General features: G+C 36.4%; 1 protein-coding gene across 2 annotated transcripts; it reads right to left on the reverse strand.

The window, feature by feature from the left end:
• Nucleotides 1-879: 879 nt before the first annotated feature.
• LOC135468571 (GDP-L-fucose synthase-like) lies at nt 880-21506 on the reverse strand. Of its 2 annotated transcripts, none has more exons than XM_064746910.1 (10): nt 21469-21506; nt 18321-18467; nt 17622-17736; nt 13792-13920; nt 10577-10650; nt 8762-8895; nt 6708-6839; nt 3855-3934; nt 2472-2571; nt 880-2056 (listed from the first exon to the last, which is right to left on the reverse strand). In XM_064746910.1, the coding sequence occupies exons 2-10, from the start codon at nt 18461-18463 to the stop codon at nt 2001-2003; spliced, it is 963 nt and encodes a 320-aa protein (XP_064602980.1). In that variant the 5' UTR covers nt 18464-18467; nt 21469-21506; the 3' UTR covers nt 880-2000. The 2 variants fall into 2 exon arrangements, with proteins under 2 accessions (XP_064602980.1, XP_064602985.1); XM_064746915.1 differs by lacking the exon at nt 21469-21506 and adding an exon at nt 19499-19521.
• Between the last annotated feature and the right edge of the window lie 358 nt (nt 21507-21864).

Raw genomic sequence — 21864 nt, forward strand, 5'->3', positions numbered from 1 at the left:
TTATTAAGGTAAACTATCCTGAACTTCCACTTGAAGGTACATGCAGAATAACTACAGAACAACGTATATGACATTTTTGTTAAAATGTTATAACGCAGTTTCACAACTGTAACAAACAACAAAGTCTTACACACTGAAGTATGTGTACCAGTTTTTATTTATTTCATGCTACATGACCCTCTGATATATGAAAACCTGATTATCTGGTAGCTCAAAGACAGTAGCTCAAAGTAAGAAAATATATGTCCAACTTAAAATTCCACAAATACATACCACCAGTAGGCATTTAATTCCTTAGTCTCAGCTAGAGGCGATGATGATTTGTATTTTTGTGTCCAATGTGACACATCTCACAGTTCCTTCTACTGCTAAACTACCTAGTACATGTATAGTTTTCACACTGACTTGTTCATTATTTCACTATCTCAGTAACACCATTAAAGACATCCAGGCGTATCTGCAAGTGGTAAAGCTGACCATAATAGACATACTAGTACATAACCCATACATTTCATGCTCGATACCAGTAGTGACTTTTAAAATAACTGCATACATGAGTATGATGTAAATTAGTCTCCCATAAAAACAACTTCAAACTTTTTTATTTTGTTTTCATTTAAAGTAAGGCCACATATATGAAATCAGATTCATATCAAGGTAAATAATGACTCAGATATAAGTTGGATTATAAAAAATACAATCTGATCATGCACAAACTAAACTGACTTTTTTTCCTGTTGAAAACAATTTTGGATGTGGCATACTCAATGTTGAAAACAATGTGAAAGAATAGGCCTACTAATCATGCATGAATTTCATGTACAATGACATCAATCATGTTTGAAAGAATTCTGTATTTGCTATACAAATGGTAAAAATAATACCACAAAGCACTGATACAGATTATAGAATACAGATCATTCAAAACCCTCAGTGACTTCTTTGGACTGTAACAGTCATTCACAAAAAAAAAAATGTATCAATATGGACAAGGATTCCACACTTAATTTATATGCATTTTAAACACATAATAAGCTGGACGTAGACTGATTATGTAAATGTATTAAACACAAATTTGAATAAAATGAGGAAATAGCCAGTAGGATGTTCTGTGAATTAAGTAGGGAAAGTATTAACATGCATTATGGTTGGTCAAGACATTGATACAGATGCACCAAGAAACCTGTATTTGATTGGGGCTTTAAAACATACTCAAAATTACTTCACCTTTATATGTAAGACAGTTGTCAGGTTTATCGGTGGAGGAAACTAGCCTCAGCCCACAGGGTATCAGTAAACCTTGCCAAGGGACCAATTTTCGGCCATGATAACATATATATACGCCAAGGTAAATGCACTTAACGCATCACTGCAGCAACTTTGTAAAACGGATTCCAGGTACTAGACATGCACGTAATAATGCAACATACAGAATTTATATCACAGGTCAAAACTATATCAAATCAGTAAATCCATCTGCATCCATGAACCAGAAGAAAGGTCCAGTGATGACTGGTCAGTGCTGATCATCAATCACATAGCAGCGTCTGTTTTTTTTACACCACCTTCATTTTAGTCAAGGGACCTTCTGAGGTGTGGTCATAGGTTCTCACCAGTTTCCTTCACACTGAAACATGACAGCCATCCTGCCAGTAAAATATTCTGGGTATGCCACAAAACAGCAATCAAAATGCATTTCACTAAGAAAAAAAAAGACCCACTATAGATCATTCACAATAAAACCGATTTACATGAAAGCCATTCACATAAAACTCATTTACATGAAAGCCATTCACATAAAACTCAAGTACATGAACCCACTTATAACAGTTGTCCCAATGCATAATATCTTCAAAATTCATAAATGGTCAATAAATAACATAAAAAACTATACTTTCAGTAAACACATGACAAATATCTCCATTGTTCATATTTTGCCATGTAAAACCCATGATAAATATAAATTTCTTCAGTCAAATACTAACTCCTGATAGGCTGGTTCACTTGCGCAATGTGTCGTAGTTGGCCACAAACCAATCACAAGTCTCCTTTATCGCTGCAGAAGACAAACACGACAAATGTGTCAACTATACACATCCACATAGATGTACAGTGTCTAAATATATAAACACAGCTCATTTATCAGTTTCACATTGAATTTATACATGGAAACCAGAAATGACACAAATGCAAGGACAAAGCAAGTTTCTTAATTTCAATTAAAAACCTTCCTCAGAATACTCCCAATATATTTTACACCCATTGGTTGGCATTAGTTGTTTATTAATTCATAAATTAAATACATTTATAGAAAAAAATTCATTTTTAATTCAAAATTTGCAAAATCAAAATGATCTACACATACACAATCTCAGTGTATCTAAGTTTATATTTCCTAATTTTCAATTCACCTGAAAGCTCACAAGTTATCTAAAATGTTAATATTCAGAACTAAATTACAACACACTTACCTTGTTTAAAAGGTGTAAATTTGAAATCTGGACAAAGTTTCATTAATTTGGCATTGCTGGCAGTCTTCTTATGCTGGCCATCTGATTTGGTTGTATCATACTTTGTCAAATTAAGGTAAATTAAGCTAAAGTAGATCAAACGTGTAACTCATCCCTATATGGACTAGTAAACATGAATGATCACAATAACCTGCTGTCATTTAGTCTTCAAACTAGCTCACATCAAACATGTATCAATGAAACCCATTTCCATGAAAGCCATTCCCATAAAACCCACTTACATGAAAGCCATTCCCATAAAACCCATTTACATGAAAGCCATTCCCATAAAACCCACTTACATGAAAGCCATTCCCATAAAACCCATTTACATGAAAGCCATTCATATAAAACTCATGTACATGAAAGACACTTACATAAAAACCATTTACATGAAAGCCATTCACAATAAAGCCCATTTACATGAAAGCCATTCACATAAAACTCATTTACATGAAAGCCATTCACATAAAACTTGTTTACATGAAAGCCATTCACATAAAACCCACTTACATGAATACATTCACATAAAAACCATTTACATGGCAGCCATTCACATAAAACCCACTTACATGAAAGCCATTCACATATAACCCATTTACATGAAATCCATTCACCTGATATAAGTCCTAACTATAATCAGAATCTAGAAATAGTTTGAATCACGTCAAAAAACAAACCATTCAATGTGCCATCTAGTTGGATGTAGTTTGACCTTACTTTAGTTTGAAACTTTAAAACTGGATTGACCTCAAACTAATACAAACTAATCCAATCAGATACTTTTATTGATCAACAATCAAGCCTGATTGCTATATTTATTTATTTATTTATTTGATTGGTATGTTATGATGTACTCAAGAATTTGTCACCAATACAAAGGCGGACAGCATTATAATAGGAGAGAAACCCATGACCATCCGCAGATTGCTGACAGACCCCACCAGAGGGGAAGCCAGCATGAGCAAGGCCTGAACTCACAGTGTCTGCATTGGTGAGAGGCTCCTGGGTCATTACTCTGTGTGCTAACCACCTCGACCACAGAGAGCATAGAGCAAATGTCAATATCTGTCCTAAAGGCTGAAAGAATTTTACACTTGTATTGCCATATGATAGAAAAACATATGCTGAAATATCGAGTCCAATTGTAAGTTTTGGTTATATTGATGGAAGACAAGTAATCTCCAATGCGCTCCAAAAAAAGTAACCAAAAATACTTGTGGATTCCCTAGCTGGGGTTAAACCTCATGTGTCCTGGTGGTTAAAAAGACATGAATCTTAACCACCACTACGCCTGCCCATACTGAATGTTTCTATTACCAAACAACCACTTTCCAAGGATACAACCACTTCCCCTTTGAACTCCATCGCTTCCACCACCATTTCAGCTGCCTGTTTGATGGTCACTTCATCTTTTTCTGCCACTAAAACAGAAGAGGACACCACATTTTTTTAGTATTCAGTGAAAAACTGTCAAGTATTGGAAGATATATATCTTTTAGTAAAATTCCATGGCTATGTATCAAAAAGGGAACTTTATACACTCCTAAATGAGTTGACTTGGGAAATAAAATTACAGTACATGCAGTACATGTATATAACTTTGTACATCATGTGTCACATCAGTGTACAAGTTATCTCCCCTTATACAGACCATATACACAGAGATTATAAGACAATCCTAAAAAAATTCTTTTTGGTAGGTAGTTCTTTCATTGTGCTGAATAGTGAAAGGGATGGCGATTTTGAAGAAATTAAGAAAAAAAAAAACACAATCATATTCACAACAAAAGCCTTAAAAGATCGGCGGGCCCTTGTTTGGTTGGGTGATCGGGTTACCCTAAAGCCCAACAACATTTGTAGTCGAAAATCAGACTTTCAAAACAATTTGTTGTCCAGTCACGAAAATTACAGCAGTGAAAGATGATCACATGATACATTCAAGGTCATGTATACATTTTGTATACACTTGCATTCCCATAAATACTGATTGGTTGATCTCACAAGATCCAGATTGCCCGCAGACAGGAGAAGTCTTGTACGCGGCTCATTTGTTTCTGAATATTTTGTTGTCCAAAATAAAACAAGCTGAATCTTTGGATCAAGTGTTCCAGACTCAGGAACACTTGTTGTAGTTACCGCAGACGAGCAAATTTCGAGGATTTTTATCTGTCTGGATCAAAAAATCGCATTTTCGACAACAAATGTTGCACTGGGCTAAAACAAACATTTATTTAATAAGTACTCGGTGGTAATGCATCACAGTGACATTAGTTGTTTATTTATTCATAAATAATTAACAATATTGATACATAAATAAAAAATTTCACAAGTTTTAAATCAAACTTACAGCCCTCAGAGTGCCTCTCAGCAAACATATAGGTGAAAATATAGGAGGATTTTCAGAAAAATATAGGAGAAATATAGGAATTTTCCCCTGAAAATATATGTACATACAGGAAACTCCGGACAAAAATCTGAGATCTATGGATGACTTATTACGTATTTGAATGTTGCTAAATTACAAACTCAATAATATTTCGATTATACAATGGTGGACTGGTCAGTTTTATGGATGATTGAAACTGGTAAACCACAGAACTTTGACATATCTGTGCATACACATATGCACACCAATATTGGTGCGAGACAAACAGCTTTCAACAACTGTGCTATCTGCTGGATGATGTAATTCTAAGATACATTATCAACATCACCAACATCACGACGGGAGTAATTATGAAAATATTTCCATGATTGCAAACTTAAGCATGCACAAGAATAGATGATAGGGAAGATGTATGCAAAGTTTCATGGAAACAGGTTCAGAACTTCAGGGAGAGTTGAGTGGACAAACTCTGAATACATGGAAAGGCACTACTATGTGAAGTTCTAAATGGGTGTATTCATGAAAGTAATTAACCGGATTGCCGTTAAATTTAAGCATGCACAAATTGAGACGATAGGCACGTTGTATGGTAAGTTTCATCAAATCAGTGCCCTAGTTTGGGAGGAGATGCATAGACAAAATCTGAGAACACAAAGTGATTCTAGTATTCAAGTACAGCCCTAAAAATTTGTGCTACCAGCCTACCCTATTTTACTACCAACGATGACTTTTTTAAAGATGGCCTCATTTAAGTCAAAAAATTCTTGAGTATGGCATCAAAAATCGAATAAATAAACAAAGTCATGAATTTTACTATATACCTTGCAAGTCATCAAGGAAAGAACAGTATGCCGTTGTATGCCCTTTGTATGCACAATTTGAGCTCAATGCAGGAAAAATGAGCATATAGTCATACTTATAATACACATCAAGTCATTACTTTTGTAACTGACTGTAATTAGCAGGCATACAAGTTATCAACTAGGGAACATCTTTTTGTCATTTGTAGTTCACACCTATGTAAAAACCTGAACTTAATATATGGACAAAGTACCTGTGCACTGATTAACATTTTCAGTAATTAACACACATCTATGGAGTATCTCCCTCATGTCTTCATGCTTTATATGTATGAAATCCCACCCTGAACATTTACCCTAAGTTGAATTTGGGTACAATTTGTTGAATAACATGTATGAATGAAACTACTTTTTAAATGCTCTATTCTCCAAATGTTAGAAACTGTTATATAAAGATTAGATGCGAATAGTACTATTTTAGTATAAGTATTGCTTTCATTTGACAAAAATGTTGTTTGATGCAAACGTCACGGGTATGACATATGTTCCTGATGTAGCCTATATGGAGTTACAGGCAATATACAGGCAAGTTAAAAAGCAACAAAATGGTCAACAATGAAAGTGAATTTTGAGTTGATTTTGACAAAAACATAGGAATTTTTCATTAAATATAGGAAAATATAGTAGGGTCTAGAAAATATAGGAAATATGGGAACAATGTGAGGCCTGAACTAAGAAATCTCAATGATTTAAACATACAAAATCTCTGCAATTAAAAAAAAAATTTTTACATTTCTTAAGTTTCAATTCACCTGAAGGTTTACAAATTATCTAAAGTGTTAATATTTAGGATTAAGTTAGATCACACTTAACTTGTTTAAAAGGTGTAAAATTTGAAATCAGGATAATTTTTTTAATCACCTTAAAGAGCATTACAATGTAACATAATTTGTTCAACCGAATAAAAAATGCACAGTTTTAGAAAAGCGAGCAGGTGAAATGACTTACCAGAGAGGATGATAGGGTCACAACTGTCATACTCTCTCAGAACCCAGATAAAAAGATGAGCCAGATCTAGAGAGTATATAAACTGTCTGAGTGGGGAACCTGTGCCCCAGACAACAAACGGCGTGTTGGTTTCTGTCAATAGAGTATCAATACACGATTTCCTGTAAAATCTACTGCCATTTCATAGATGAACTCTCCGGTACATGTAGGAGACATATGCCAAGAATTAAATGTACATTTCCCATCTAAACTTTAAAGGTGGAGAAAACAAAAATTACATCAATTTCAGATGAAAGAGTGTGAATAGTTAGGGATAAGTATTGTCTTTTGAGTTTTCTTTGAGTTTTCTTTAAAGAGAAAAACACACTTGAAAACACTTTTGTAAGGTGAGTATTTGGAACCATATTTTGTAATAATGTTATAAATGAGAATGTAGCACATGTTTATATTGGCATTAGAATTGAGTCTTTCCAGTTAATAAATGTGTTCAACCTGGATTTTGATCATATTTATATTTTAATATCTCTATAAATTTTATCATAATTCCAACTAAATCAATATGTCGGGTATAAACAACATATTTACATTGAAATAAGTTTATTACACATGCATCACATCCTCCTGGAAAACAAATCCCAAAAAATAATAAACACCATATTTGCAAATTAGTTTTGATACTCTTCCATCTGATTTTGGCATCATTTATGTGTTTTCTTCTCCTTTGATATACAGGGGTTTCTTACGGTTGTACCTTTCATATACCATGGTGGTTTATGTATGCGAGTATAACTGCTACCAGAACATCTGTTTTTTGTGCACAGCAACACACCATGGCATTCAACAACATAATTCAGGTCATTAATTAATTATTTAATTATTTTTTTCGATTGTTCTATATTGTGGCAATATATGTTAAATATCACAGATTAACCCTAAGCTGCCCTAACTCATTAATATCGCCTTACTAAGGGATGTCATTTGGCGGTAGTATTATCGCATGTTGAAAACCCTGTAAAGCTGAAGATGCTCATGCAAGATAAAAGCTTTATATCTTGACAGTGCATGTGTTACAATTCAAAATCAGTAAAAATAAAGTTCCTAAAATTTATAAGGCAGGTCACATCATACCTGTTTCAAACTTAAGAATTGTTTTATCACTATAAATAGGAGTCTGTAGTTTACTGACAGGCAATTATTTGAGCCATCCTAGGTAAAATTAATACAGAAAACTGATTTCATTAGCAAATACATTTTGGATTGCAAAAAAATCTCTTGTTTTAGCCTCATTAAGGAAAAATCTGAATGCCATTTATCTTCCTTTTTGAATATAGTGATAATTTGTGTCTTAGTAGCTAGTGACAGAAATGCACACAAAATATGCTTAAAACAAAACTGGGTAAACATATGTTTAGCTTAAAGAAACAGGACATGCATGTTTTCCTCCCAGTAGTGTCAACCCTAATCCCTCCTGAATTTACGGGGTTTGATATTTCAAGCTCTTCAGAGACATGACCCCGACAAACCTGGGGCTCATTCAAAATGATTAAAAGTGTGTAACGTAATTACATTTCTGTCATTGTAAAACTAAGGGAAGTGGATAAAATGCATAAATTTATATCTGTCTAGACATTATGAACATATGCATGATACAGAGTGGGGCCTCAGTGGAAGAGGTGGTTACACGTCCAGCGTGGCACAATGACTCAGGAGCCTCTCACCAAAGTGGCTGCTGTGCGTTTAAGTCCAGCCCATGCTGGTTTCCTCTGCGCCCGTACATGGGAAGGACTGTCAGCTGCCTGCCGATGGTCGTGAGTTTTCCCACGCGCTCTGGCCAGTTTCTTCCTACCACAATGCTGACTGCCTTCATATAAGTGAAACATTCTTGAGTATGGTGTAAAACACCAATCAAATAAATGAATGGTACAAATTTTTTTGATAGACTAGGGGTGAATTTGAGGTCATCATTTTGAGCTCCCAAATACCAAATATTTTGACCCTAATATATACTGGTACCATGACGGACCTGAATACCCCTGAACAGACTGCTGTCTTACTTTTGGCAGTGTAGACTTTGTTAATTAGCCCAGGTAACACATGACCATCCTCCAGGTTGAAGTTGTCATGAGGGCCAAACACATTGGTAGGTATCACAGATGTGAATTTACACCCATACTGACTGTGATAAGCCCTGAAACAAAATGAATAATTATAGTTTGACACACTTTGGCAATATTTCAGCAATAGCCCTGAAACATTTTTATAAATACCATATGTAAATAAATGACCTGGTTGTCTATATTTGAAGACTTGTATTTAAAATTACAAAAATTTGTCGCTATAGGAATTATAAGCAGTGGACTTTCATTTCCAATATAGCTTATCTGAGAGAGAGTTTTTTCTTTCGTTAATCTACTCCAACTACACCCAACTCACAGCAAAGTTTAAGGTAAGGTAAGGTTATGAAACAGAAATAGAACTTGAAAATATATTGAGAATGATACAAAATAGTTTTATTTTATTTCCATTTTTGGATATATTTTAGGGTTGATTTGACAAGCTTGTTTTTATTTTCATGCAAGCTGTTCTCATGGTGTTCTACCAACTTCTATGTTTGGTAAATACACATACATGTACCTGGTGTTTGAATTGTGCATATACAAAGCAGTTCTCTGTATGTTTATTAAGATTATGTGCCTACGGTTATGATAAAGGCTGTAAGATTTCCACCAGATTTGACGGTGACAGCTACAAACTACAGCATAGTTCGATAAGATCATGACAATTTCATACATTCATATCATAAATACTTCACACAAATTTTCACCATGACGATATAACTCTGAGATATTTCTCTTTTTTAAACTACTCTAATATACCCTTTTAGCAGCAATAGTGATTGTGACAATTGTAAAGGTTTATGTAAAAAAAAAATGCCCAGATTATTTTCACGAAGAACTACAGTATATACCGTAATATAAGAAACAATGTTGGCAAAAACTGAAAGTTTATTTTTAATCTCAAGCAAATATCCAAACAAACAATGAAACAGATTGAATACATTTTGCACCCAGAAAAACTACTCAGCGTTCCAGCTGCTCCCAGAGATGACTGACTTATATCACCCTAACATCTCCAATCCAAATGGTCTATACAAACCATTTACTGCCATCAATTACTTGATGCCAATACCAGGTCTGTATAGATGAAGGATGTTTCAATAAGCTAATATTCTGTGAATCTGTGTTTTAGATGCTTAAAGAAATAGGAACAGTGTGATCACATGTGGTTCAAATATTAGAGCGTTTAAAAATGCAAATTCTTTGGAAGATTTTGATTTGAAAGGAATTTGCAAACACAAATCATGCAATATTTGCAAAACACAGTCTTTATTTGTCCTGGAACGGTTCAGCTGAGTCAGTTGATAAAGTACACTATAACCATTAAGACTGAACAGATATAAGTTATTACCCCGACTTAAAACAGAACTAACAGAACAGGCAAAATAAGTAACCTGGTCATGGACTAAAGTTTAGGTAAATAAAGTACATGATGTAAAACTGCCCAAAAAAAGAGCATTTTCAGGAAACTAAATGTGATAAAATATTACTTTAGGTGCTGAAACAGTTTTTGTTTTTTCTTTTCAGTAGGATATCATCCTACTTTCCAAACAAACCTAACCAATGTATGTTTTGAAGAGGAATAGAGCTCTCAGGAACCCGCAAAGTGAGCAAAATAGTCATGGACAAATTCTTAGCTGACTTAATTTTAATATTTTGAACACAAAAACTTCCTTTCTGTACATGTATCTACCAGCTGACTATCGGCAAATGTTAATAAACCTGATCATAGCCCTGGCTTTCTGCGCTTACCTATTCTGTACATCAATCATACGTTTGGCATAAGCATAACCAAAGTTAGAGTTGTGTGGAGGTCCATTGTGAATCTGCAAAAAGAAACCAGACAACAACATTGTACAATACTTGTACCTCACACGAGTTCAGGGGAGTTCTGCGAATATACCAAAAGTTGGGATTAGAACCTGGGCAATACATGATCTTTGCACACCAGCGTTGGGCGAATGAAGCGTTTTCCAACCCCAACTTCCAGTATATGCGCAAGCACACCCACGCGGAAATCCCATGAACTCTTGTCCCTCATAGGCCCTATTCACATGAAGGCAAATAATAATTACTGTCTTCAGGTAACATATTAAACCAGTAGGACAGCAGAATGTTGTTTAGCACAGTCAATGTGTATATACAGCACCTACAATCTCGCAGATCAGACTGAAATCCAATCAAAACCTTTTAAAGGCACTCAAGTCCACATTTTATCATTCCACACAGACAACTTGCACGATCAAGTTATGAGTCTCTGATGACTAATGTTGTGTGTGTCACCGCAAGAGTTGGGTCACACCAATTTATTAATAATTGTTGTTTCGCAGGAAAAATAAATCTTTTGTCAATGTTGTCTTGTATAAATAAAAAATTACTAAAACTTACATATCATCAATTTCTGAGAATTGTAGATTTTCCCAGCAATTTTTCCTGCTGCAGACATATTTACATGATCAGGCCACAACGGTTTCACCTGTTGCTTTGCAAGCAGAATAAATTTCTCTTCACAGTAGGGGTAAGGTTACAAAACAGAAATAGAACTTGAAAATATATTGAGAATAATATATAAAATAGTTCTATTTTATTTCCATTTTTGGATATATTTTAGTGTTGGCTTGACAAGCTTGCTCTTGTTTTCATGCAAGCTGTTCTTATGGTGTTCTACCAACTTATATGTTTGTAAATACACATACATGTACCTGGTGTTTGAATTGTGCATATACAAAGCAGTTCTCAGTATGTTTACTAAGATTATGTGTCTACGGTCATGATAAAGGCTGTAAGATTTCCACCAGATTTGACGGTGACAGCTGCAAACTGCAGCATAGTTCGCTAAGAGAATGACTTTGTAAGTAAGGCCATGTTAGTTGTTCTATATCGGTTTATATACTTATCTGTGCTGAAAATACCTGCCCCTATACTAACACATTCACATTCAGGGATCAATATGTCTGATGTTTTGTTAACTAGAACATTTCAACCCCTGTCATGACTATATGTATGCCTATAGAATTCAGGGTAAACACAACAGCGCTTGTTTTGGAATTTAATGTACTGGATGACCTCTGTTTATGTTTCTCCACAATGTTTACCTGTATCATTAACCCAGATTAGCTATGCGTTTTACATATATTTATAAAGACTGCTGTATTACACATGCTTGCAGCTTTCTCATTTGATGTTTGTATTATAACAAAGCGGAGGACCGTGCATAATTTTAGAGGACCCAAAAGCATCCTCTTAAGACTTCAGGCCTTGTATTAGACACCCAGGGAAGAGTTTGTATGGTACTAAAGATAAACCTGCAAATCATACCTTGGGACACAGATTCTGCTTGTTACTCATCCAATGCTTTCACGCAACATGAATCAAGTGAAAATAATTGTTTGACACAACAATTCCGTGGACATCACCTCATATTCATTAGCCAGATGTGAATGGCCCAGTATTAGGTGATGTCATATTCATTAGCTGGATGTGAATGGCCCAGGATTAGGTGATGTCATATTCATTAGCCGGATGTGAATGCCCCAGGATTAGGTGATGTCACATTCATTAGCTGGATATGAATGGCCCAAGATTAGGTGATGTCATATTCATTAGCCGGATGTAAATGGCCCAGTATTAGGTGATGTCATATTCATTAGCCGGATGTGAATGGCCCAGGATTAGGTGATGTCATATTCATTAGCCGGATGTGAATGGCCCAGGATTAGGTGATGTCATATTCATTAGCCGGATGTGAATGGCCCAGGATTAGGTGATGTCATATTCATTAGCCGGATGTGAATGGCCCAGGATTAGGTGATGTCATATTCATTAGCCAGATGTGAATGGCCCATGATTAGGTGATGTCATATTCATTAGGCAGATGTGAATGCCCCAGGATTAGGTGATGTCATATTCATTAGCTGGATGTGAATGGCCCAGGATTAGGTGATGTCATATTCATTAGCCGGATGTGAATGGCTCAGTATTAGGTGATGTCATATTCATTAGCTGGATGTGAATGGCCCAGGATTAGGTGATGTCATATTCATTAGCCAGATGTGAATGGCTCAGTATTAGGTGATGTCATATTCATTAGCCAGATGTGAATGGCTCAGTATTGGGTGATGTCATACTTTTTGTCATTCCGATTTTGTTCAAGGCCTGTCAACAACCTCCATATTTCATGTCTTAAAATTTGTGATTATGCACAGGAACATTTCCAACTACTGTCTTTTGAGCTTTGTAAGTTGATAAGTACATAAAAGTACATAAAAAAAATATTCTATTGTCTTCATATGAATATAAAATTGTTAAATTGCTACTTCAGTTCCAGGAGAAAACACTGCGGAAATATTAAAATGATATGAAGGAAACCCTATAAAATAGAGCTAATGCCACAGTTCAGAAAGATTTAAGGTGAATAACTCCACTTAACCCCTATAAATGAAAAGTCCTCAAAAATAAAATCCTTAGCAGCTTCTGTAAAATTTTCCTGTTATGACATGATGATATTCCTTTTGTCTACAACTCAGGCAGAGATGATGTCAAATCAGGCAGATATGGTGTCAAATCAGGCAGATATGATGTCAAATAAGGCAGATATGGTGTCAAATAAGGCAGTTATGTTGGAACAACGTCATTCACTTTTGAAAGTACATCATCTGTTTGATGGGCGTTGCCAAGTGTTCCTGCAAGACGTCGCACCAGGCAAAACTGGAATCCACAGAAAACTTTCGTTTTCATATTATTCTCTGAGACTATTAACAGTGATTTTAATACATGCGATTTTCTGAGGATGTAGTAAAGCAGTTCAGACCATCTCGATTCTTATCACTGAACTCTGCTTTTAAGACATACAGGCCTTGACACAGAACTAGCTCTTCCCAAGTACTATATTAACATTACAAAGATTCTACTTCAGATACTGGAGTAGTATTAAGTAGTAGGAGTGGTATTAAGTTAACGGTACATACCATGGTCTCATCAATGGGGTAGATGGTTTTGTCTGGGAAAATACAGGTTGACAGGCAAGATACCACTTTCTCCACTTTGTTCTCGTAAGATGTGTACAAAACATTATCATTGATGATGGTGTTCTGACGCTGAAACAAGATAGGGCAAAAGAAGTTTTAACCATTGTAGTTTCACAATTTTTTAGTTGATTTGTAATTGCTTGGATCATCTTTTGTAATTATCTATTGTCATGTATGGTGTTATTTCACACATACACATTTTTGGGTCATAATTATGGGATAACATAGTCTGTCAGTCCATCCGTTGACATTTTGGTGTTAACCAGTCTACCTACAGAGGCAAGTTACTTGCCTAGTTGTTTTTCAGGAACATCGTTTTTGAAATGTTTTTTCATAAACTTAAGAGTAGCAGCCACACATTCCCTAGATGTCATCATGAAATAACCACTGTATTATGAATCATGGCTGAAAGTGATGTGGTCGGATCAGTTGAGCAGCTTCTGAGTTTCAGTTAGTTAGATGCTCTTGGTTGTTAAGCTTCTCATACATTTTCATTGCTGTTTATGTGTGGCAGCCTGAAATAACAAGAATTCCAATGTGCCCCAATCATCAATTTGCAATACCCTACAGAAATGAAATAAAATTAAAAGTGAACATCCACCTTTTCATTTTGATATTTTTTAACTGATCTTCCTGTTGTTTTCAAAGCCTTCTGATCACGTAAATCATGTAAATATGTCTTCAGAAGAAAATTTGTTGGAACAGTCCACACTTCAAACCAATTAGATAATTATTGAGTTTTATTTCTATGTTTATACCCTCCCCCGACACTGGAAAAAGATATATTCTACCCATAAAACAATAATTTGATTATCTCAAAAGGCCTGCAGGGCCTCCGTGATTGCGGGGGTTAACACGCCAGTGCTGCACAATGACCCAAGAGCCTCCCATCAAGGTGGTCGCTGTGAGTTCAAGTCCAGCTCATTCCAGCTTCCTCTCCGGCTGTACATGGGAAAGTCTACCAGCATCTTGCTGATGGTCGTGGGTTTCCCCCTGGCTCTGCCCAGTTTCCTCCCAACATAATAATGGCTGTATAACTAAAACGTTCTAGACGTACGGCATATACCCCCAATCAAACAAATAAAATAAATAAATCAAAAAGCTGGCAGATATCCACTAAAGGGGACTTCAATTTAAAGAAACAATTGAAAGAAAGAAAAGAAAAAATATTTGCTCCTGTAAGCAGTAGTGGAAAATCAACCCTGCATCCTTCAGCTTCACCATTTTAGCCTGATGCAATGCAGATCTCACACAGATTCACATTCAATACAAAACTTACATAATACAATAAAATACACCATGACTGTATGAATAGCTGGTAACAATCTGATCTGATGCAGATGATCTTATCTAGATCCACATTCAATACAAAACTTACATAATACAATAAAATACACCATGTCTGTATGAATAGCTGGTAACAATCTGATCTGATGCAGATGATCTTATCTAGATCCACATTCAATACAAAACTTACATAATACAATAAAATACACCACGTCTGTATGAATAGCTGGTAACAATCTGATCTGATGCAGATGATCTTATCTAGATCCACATTCAATACAAAACTTACATAATACAATAGAATACACCATGACTGTATGAATAGCTGGTAACAATTTGATCTGATGCAGATGATCTCATCTTGATCCACATTCAATACAAAACTTACATAATACAATAAAATACACCATGACTGTATGAATAGCTGGTAACAATCTGATCTGACGCAGATGATCTCATCTAGATCCATGTTCAATACAAAACAATACAAAATACAATAAAAACGCTAGAGCTGTATGAACAGGTGGTACTATCTGATCTGCACATAGCGACTGTCCACAACACTATGAACTAACCAGGTATCCAGGGTATCATAGCAAATGCCTGTGCATGCATATGCATTTAGTTATTTATTGGATTAACGTTTTGTGCCATACTCAAGAATATTTCATTTACACAACGGCAACCAGCTTACAGTGGGAGGAAAACTCGCAGAGGAAACCCAGGGGCAGGAAACTCATGATCCATAGTGGGTGTCATTGAAGTTCCGATTTATGACACTGGTATCTCTGATTCCGAGCTTTAGACGTTAAATTTGATATTTATCCAGGCATTTCCAACCACACTGGCAATAGGCCTACTGACTGCTAAGATATAGCCTTATCCTGTGTTACACTGTAAGTCTACACTTTGTGTGTATATTTACTATTCTTTCTTTCTGTCCACTCACAATAAATATCATTCTATTCCCCCAAGTCAATTTACTTCAAAAATGGGTTCAAGGGGATTAATTTTCGATCATTTAATCAAGGCAATACTGAAAAAAAAATTCTTATAACTGTTTGATTTTCCTAGATATATTATGGCTGGAACTACTCAAGCACGTCAAACAGGTATTATGAAGAGGTATTTAATCCTCTTTTGTTTCCTGCGCTGTGGATAATCCTTGCATTCTGCATCAGAGATTAAAACAACAGGTGATGGAATACCACTATATTGGCAAGATTGCTCTTGCATCTACCATGAGAAGTATTCAAAGAGAAATCACTTGTTTTCACAGCTTTCATGTGTAATTTATCAACAACCAGTAATTCAACCCTAGCCATTGCCTCTTGATTACTGCAGTCCAGCAACATAATCAGTTTTGGATTGTTTTTGGTTTAATCATCCTCTGTAGCCGAATATGATCGACGTTGTCAAACGGCCACTGTGTTACTTTACCCAGTTCACAATTTGTTAGAAGTTCACTCATTGGTCTACAGGAGAGACACGTCCAATGGGATAGTGTGTATCAAAACAACATTCATTGGAAGCCACCATGTGGTTGCATCTCTTTCTTTCGCTTTAGGGGCATACTGAAGATTGCTCAAACTAATGGCCAATGAACTGCGGCTTTGTTTTACAGCCCAATCTGCACCCCACACCCCCCTGCTGTTAAAATTAAGCTGCCCGTCAGGGATTCTTATCCCAACTCCTACCAGCCCAGCAAATATTTGGCTGTGTTTGGTTTGTATAAAAGCCTTCCGTCTTGTGACGTGAAAGCATGCTTTCCTGAGAGTCAAATAGTCAGGAAACTTGAAAAATCTAACTCCAGGGCTCTTCAAAGACCTGTTTTTACAACAGTATGCAGAACTGCGAACCATTTCGTGAAAAAATTTGATATGATTGTTTGCCTTGTGTGGATTTTTAACACTGAACTAAATGGTGAAGCTCCGACAGCTCAAAAAAAGGTTAGACATGTATAACGTCATTCGACACTGACTACGCAGTTTTGGCGGGAAAACTGCATAAGCCTCATTATCTAGTGATTTTAATGCCATAGTACTCACATTACTGTACTTTCTTCCTATAGGGTTTTACACTCCATTTAACAATATATACAGGGGTAGCTAATTATGAATAAATAACCAATCTGGACACTAATCCTTTAACATAAGTAGCCAGGGACTTACATGTAAATGTACTGGTATGTTTATGCAAGAATACTTTTTCCCATTTCCATACCTTGCTTATGCTTGGAAAGTAAATATAGAAACAGACCATAACACTGCGAATCTGAAACTTTTGAGATCAGATAACCGGTCAAAAATAGCAAAAATCTTATATATCTTGGCTTGGACATTCCTCCTCAATTTATTTCACAACTTTTGTATTTTGGAGAGAGACAATGAAAAGATTTCAGACATGCATGTACATCTGTAAGTCAAAATCCTTCAATCTTCAAAGGATGCCGAAACATAAAAATGCTGATTTACTTTACTTACATAAAAGTCTAGGTTGTATTTGAGATTTCGGAAAAGTCCTCCAACAAGAGCTGCTAGATGAATGACGTGAGTAGGCTTTATACGTTTGAACAACTCTTGGGTTGATTCACGATTTCTGTAAACAAAATTTAATGCCTGACGTAAAAATCAATTCTCACATGTAAAATACATACTACCCAGTTAAAAACATTGAACACACAAGTAGACTGCTACCATGGTGCCAATAAATCGCAAGTTTGTCGACACTTTGTTTCCACACGCACCATTCTTGTAGGCTAGCCATACCACACACTGTACTAGTTTTCATTAAAAAATATAGTAGTCAACATTTATGTTTTTTTTTTTGAAATTCAACACTATATACTTACTATCAATTTATTAGCAAGACACATGTATTTGTGCATGTATATGTGGGCATATTTTATATTCAGAAACCATATTTACTTCAAATTCAGTACAGGATATTTACTGAAAATTAAAATCGAGGATAGTGACTGGAAATTTAATACTATTTATTGATCTAACTTCAAAACTGAATATTTGCAGTAAAATCAATATAAGACATTTTGCATATTCACAAAGTGATGTTTACTCAGAACTTCATCAATGACATTGACATACTATTACATGTACTTCTTGGCCTGCCTCCATATCACCTGTTACATGTAGCTGTTACATGAGCTAAAAGTGCACACATACGTGAGGTCTGCGTCTTTAGATGACACAAAATGCCACTCTTCTCCTTCCTGCCTCCCCCCTCTCTCGTTCACCACAGTCTCAATGGCTTTTCCCACCAGCCCACTTCCTCCAGTTACCAGTATCACCTTCTTTCTGTCCCCCATGTTTCTGAAGTAATAAAGCAATGATTATTAGCTTTTAACTGTAGCAGGGTTCCAAATTAAAATCACATGAGTGCACACAAGCATCTACCTTTTAATCAATGCATCCAAAAAAGTTTATACGTGCAAGGCCATCAGATGCGCAACGTTAAGGCAACTGGAAACATGAGGTTGCGTCACTTGTACACCACAAACAAATATGGTTAAAATGCAATTAAACCAGGATTCTGTTGCCAGAAGTAATAACAGCTGCATTCTTGGGTTCCAGAGATGACTTGTATCTGACAGATCAAAACTGATTACATATCGGTGCTTTCGAGTTATGCATCTTGAGACTTAATTACCCTGGGAAACTTTGTCAATGCACACAAGTATATGCTTTTGGTCTGCCATTCCTTTCAAAGGTCATTAAAATGGTTCAAGTTGTTTGATCCTGTCAGGAAATTTTTGTCAGTTTTTAATTTTTCTTAATTTCCTCACCAAATGTTTCTTAACTAATACAATGAAGCCTGGTGAACGCTTTGTGCAAGGGACCCCTGAGCTTAAGTGAGACTCTCTGATGTGTATTCTGGCTAATAGCCTTGTTGCCTTAAACTCACCAATTTTGGAAGCCAAGGTGAATATCTTTCTTTGTTTACATCAAATTAAAGGCAGTGAAAATGTCAGGCCTTTCAGTTCATTATATAGGGGCTTTATATTTCAGGCAAACCCATTATCATCATGGAAAATGGTGATATTTTATATAAAGCCTTGAAGTATGTATGTATATATGTATGCCAGGGGTTTTATGTCATACTGCCAAACTGGTACTTAACAATTTTTCAGTCAATTGACAACAAGAAGTTAAAAAGATGTGTACATATTCTGTGACTTCTTGTGGCAGAGCGAGTCCATGCCGACAAAGTACTACCACTGAATGGTCATACAAAAGATACCAGACATGGCACCCCACCCAGTCACATTATACTGACACTGGGCCAAACTGTCATGTTACATTATTCTAACTTCTGTCCCGAGGCAGCAACATTGAACAAGTACCATTTTTAAAGTCCTTGGTATGACCTGATGTGGCCGGGTTTGTGGTGGGTCTCTTGACTTCCAGGCGGATGTTCTAAACATTTGGCCACCATAGCGGTCACAGAGCCTTGAAGGGTAAGACAAATATAGTACAATAACATGTACATACACACTGCACTGTGCAAATCAACCCAGGTGTGGGCTCATCTCTCATCTGACGGCCTGGCAAAACTGTACCAGGTAGTTGAAGAACTAGTGAAACATAACACCTTTTGCACTCCACAATTACATGTTGAACCAAAATCTTTTAAGTATTCATCTAAAGCGTGGATAATAGTTTCAAAGTGAAAACTTTATCAGTAGTAAGCAGACAGTCTGATAGTCTGACAGGCCTCTGCGTGTAATTATGTGCTAAGCCAGTGATGCAGAACTCTTCTTCACAAAAACTATTCAGGGTGAAAAGTGTACAGTGGGGACTAAACACGCATCATACTTCATAGCCAACCACACAGCAGTATGATGTATGCAGTATGCATGTACAGGTAGGCCTAGTAAAATCTAGCATCACCACCAATCATCAGCACACTTGACTACTTCAGGCAGAAACAAACACAACCTTGAATAAGATTTTAACATGAATGATGAAAAATATAGATTTTTAAACAAGAATTTTTTTCTGGAAGAGCAATCAGAATGTGCCTATTGTTTCATATTGCCCTGTAGTGATTTAAACTTTAGAAATCGGCAAAAATCAGCATATCACCCATTTAGCTCCATGTTGTATTTATCACCTCCTTGTCCTTTCGAGGAACCCAGACACTCAAAGCTGTGAATATTTATGTGATGGATACTGCAGAAGAAAGCTCAGGATAATTTATCAGCTTTCTGGGTTTTCAATTTGTGCCAACAACAACATACAACTGGTGTGGGCATCCACGCAATGTGCGTTTCACAATGTTTAAATCATAAACTGTTAGGTTAGCCTTAAATGACTAAATTTGTGTTTTAATGTTTTGATGAGTGCTTATCAAGTAAAAAAAGAAAATGTAGTCACCCAGGGCTACGATATTCAATTTGTAGGATACTGGTATATAACATATAGGCTTGCTGTTTCTGAGTGCCTGTGCTCAAGCTTACACTATAAACAGTATTTGAGTACCTGTGCTCTAACTGGAACTATATAGCGAGCATTTGAGTGCATGTGCTCTAACTGGCACTATAGGGGCCTATCTCTATAACTTATGAGCATGTGACACCAACTAAGAATCTACAAGTGTTTTCAGATCAGTTCAGGATCTCTCATATTTCTGCATAATATTTCATATGGGCAGTGGAATGAGTTCCAAATCTGGGAGGGGAGAGGGAGCTATGTCTCACTCAGTCTGAAATTGGGTGAGGGGTAATGCTGGGGTTTGCCCAAAACCTGATGCTTTTGAAGAAAGTTGGTGGGGGGGGGGGCTGATTTCCAAACTCTTCACTTTCTCCCCCAACCTTTCAACCCTGCGACCTTTATGCAAACCTGCCCCTATACAACCCTACCCCCAACCCCACCCAGCCCCCAACCCCAACCGATGAACCGGACCAGGAAAAAGGCCATAGAAAAGATTTTGGGAGGGGTCTTCTTGATTGTTCAATGAAACTACTGCGTGCCACGGTGGTTATACAGTCTTAGATCACCCACCAAATTGGGGTAGGCCTACAGGTACTGAAGTTGATGAAGGTTCCTGAGTAAAGTGAACACGTAAATAAGAAATCTTGGTACAGGGAACAGCTGACTTGCTTGATCACTGCCTACACCGCACTGGCATCAGGACTGCACCATCATACAAGGATTGGGTTCACTCCTGATTTAAACGATCTGTCCCTTCATTTTCAACCAGTTAGCATGGCACCTTGACAGGGTATTTTAATGCAACTTCCCAACATCTCTACCTTAAGCGAACACCAATCGCAGTGGAGATTAGATAGAGTAAAATAATCTCAGTGCTTACCTGCTGTCACCGCGTGCTGTCCGCTGCCCAACCCTTCGCTAGCACTAGCAACAACACCGCAGTCCACGCGTTAAGCCTTGCATTTGTATTCAGTCGCCAGTCCACATCGCGCATGCGCTCAGGTGTAACATCTGGCGAGAACACGTTCACATCTGAGATTTATCTGTACTGTTCATCTTGAATATGTTCCACTTGTATTTAATTACAATTGACCAAAACACTGAGAAAATATATGTATGATGTAGGCCTTTGTTTTAACCCATGGCTTAGGCCACCCAAATTAACTGGATCGCGCAAAACCAGGGGCCGGAGAGAGAATCTGAGAGATTTCGATGTGTTTCGAATGCAGAGTTGGCCAACGTGTACACATTCGTTTTCACATTAAAAAAAAAAACC

Source organism: Liolophura sinensis, chromosome 1 (assembly GCF_032854445.1).
Source record: "Liolophura sinensis isolate JHLJ2023 chromosome 1, CUHK_Ljap_v2, whole genome shotgun sequence".
Lineage (NCBI taxonomy): Eukaryota > Metazoa > Mollusca > Polyplacophora > Chitonida > Chitonidae > Liolophura > Liolophura sinensis.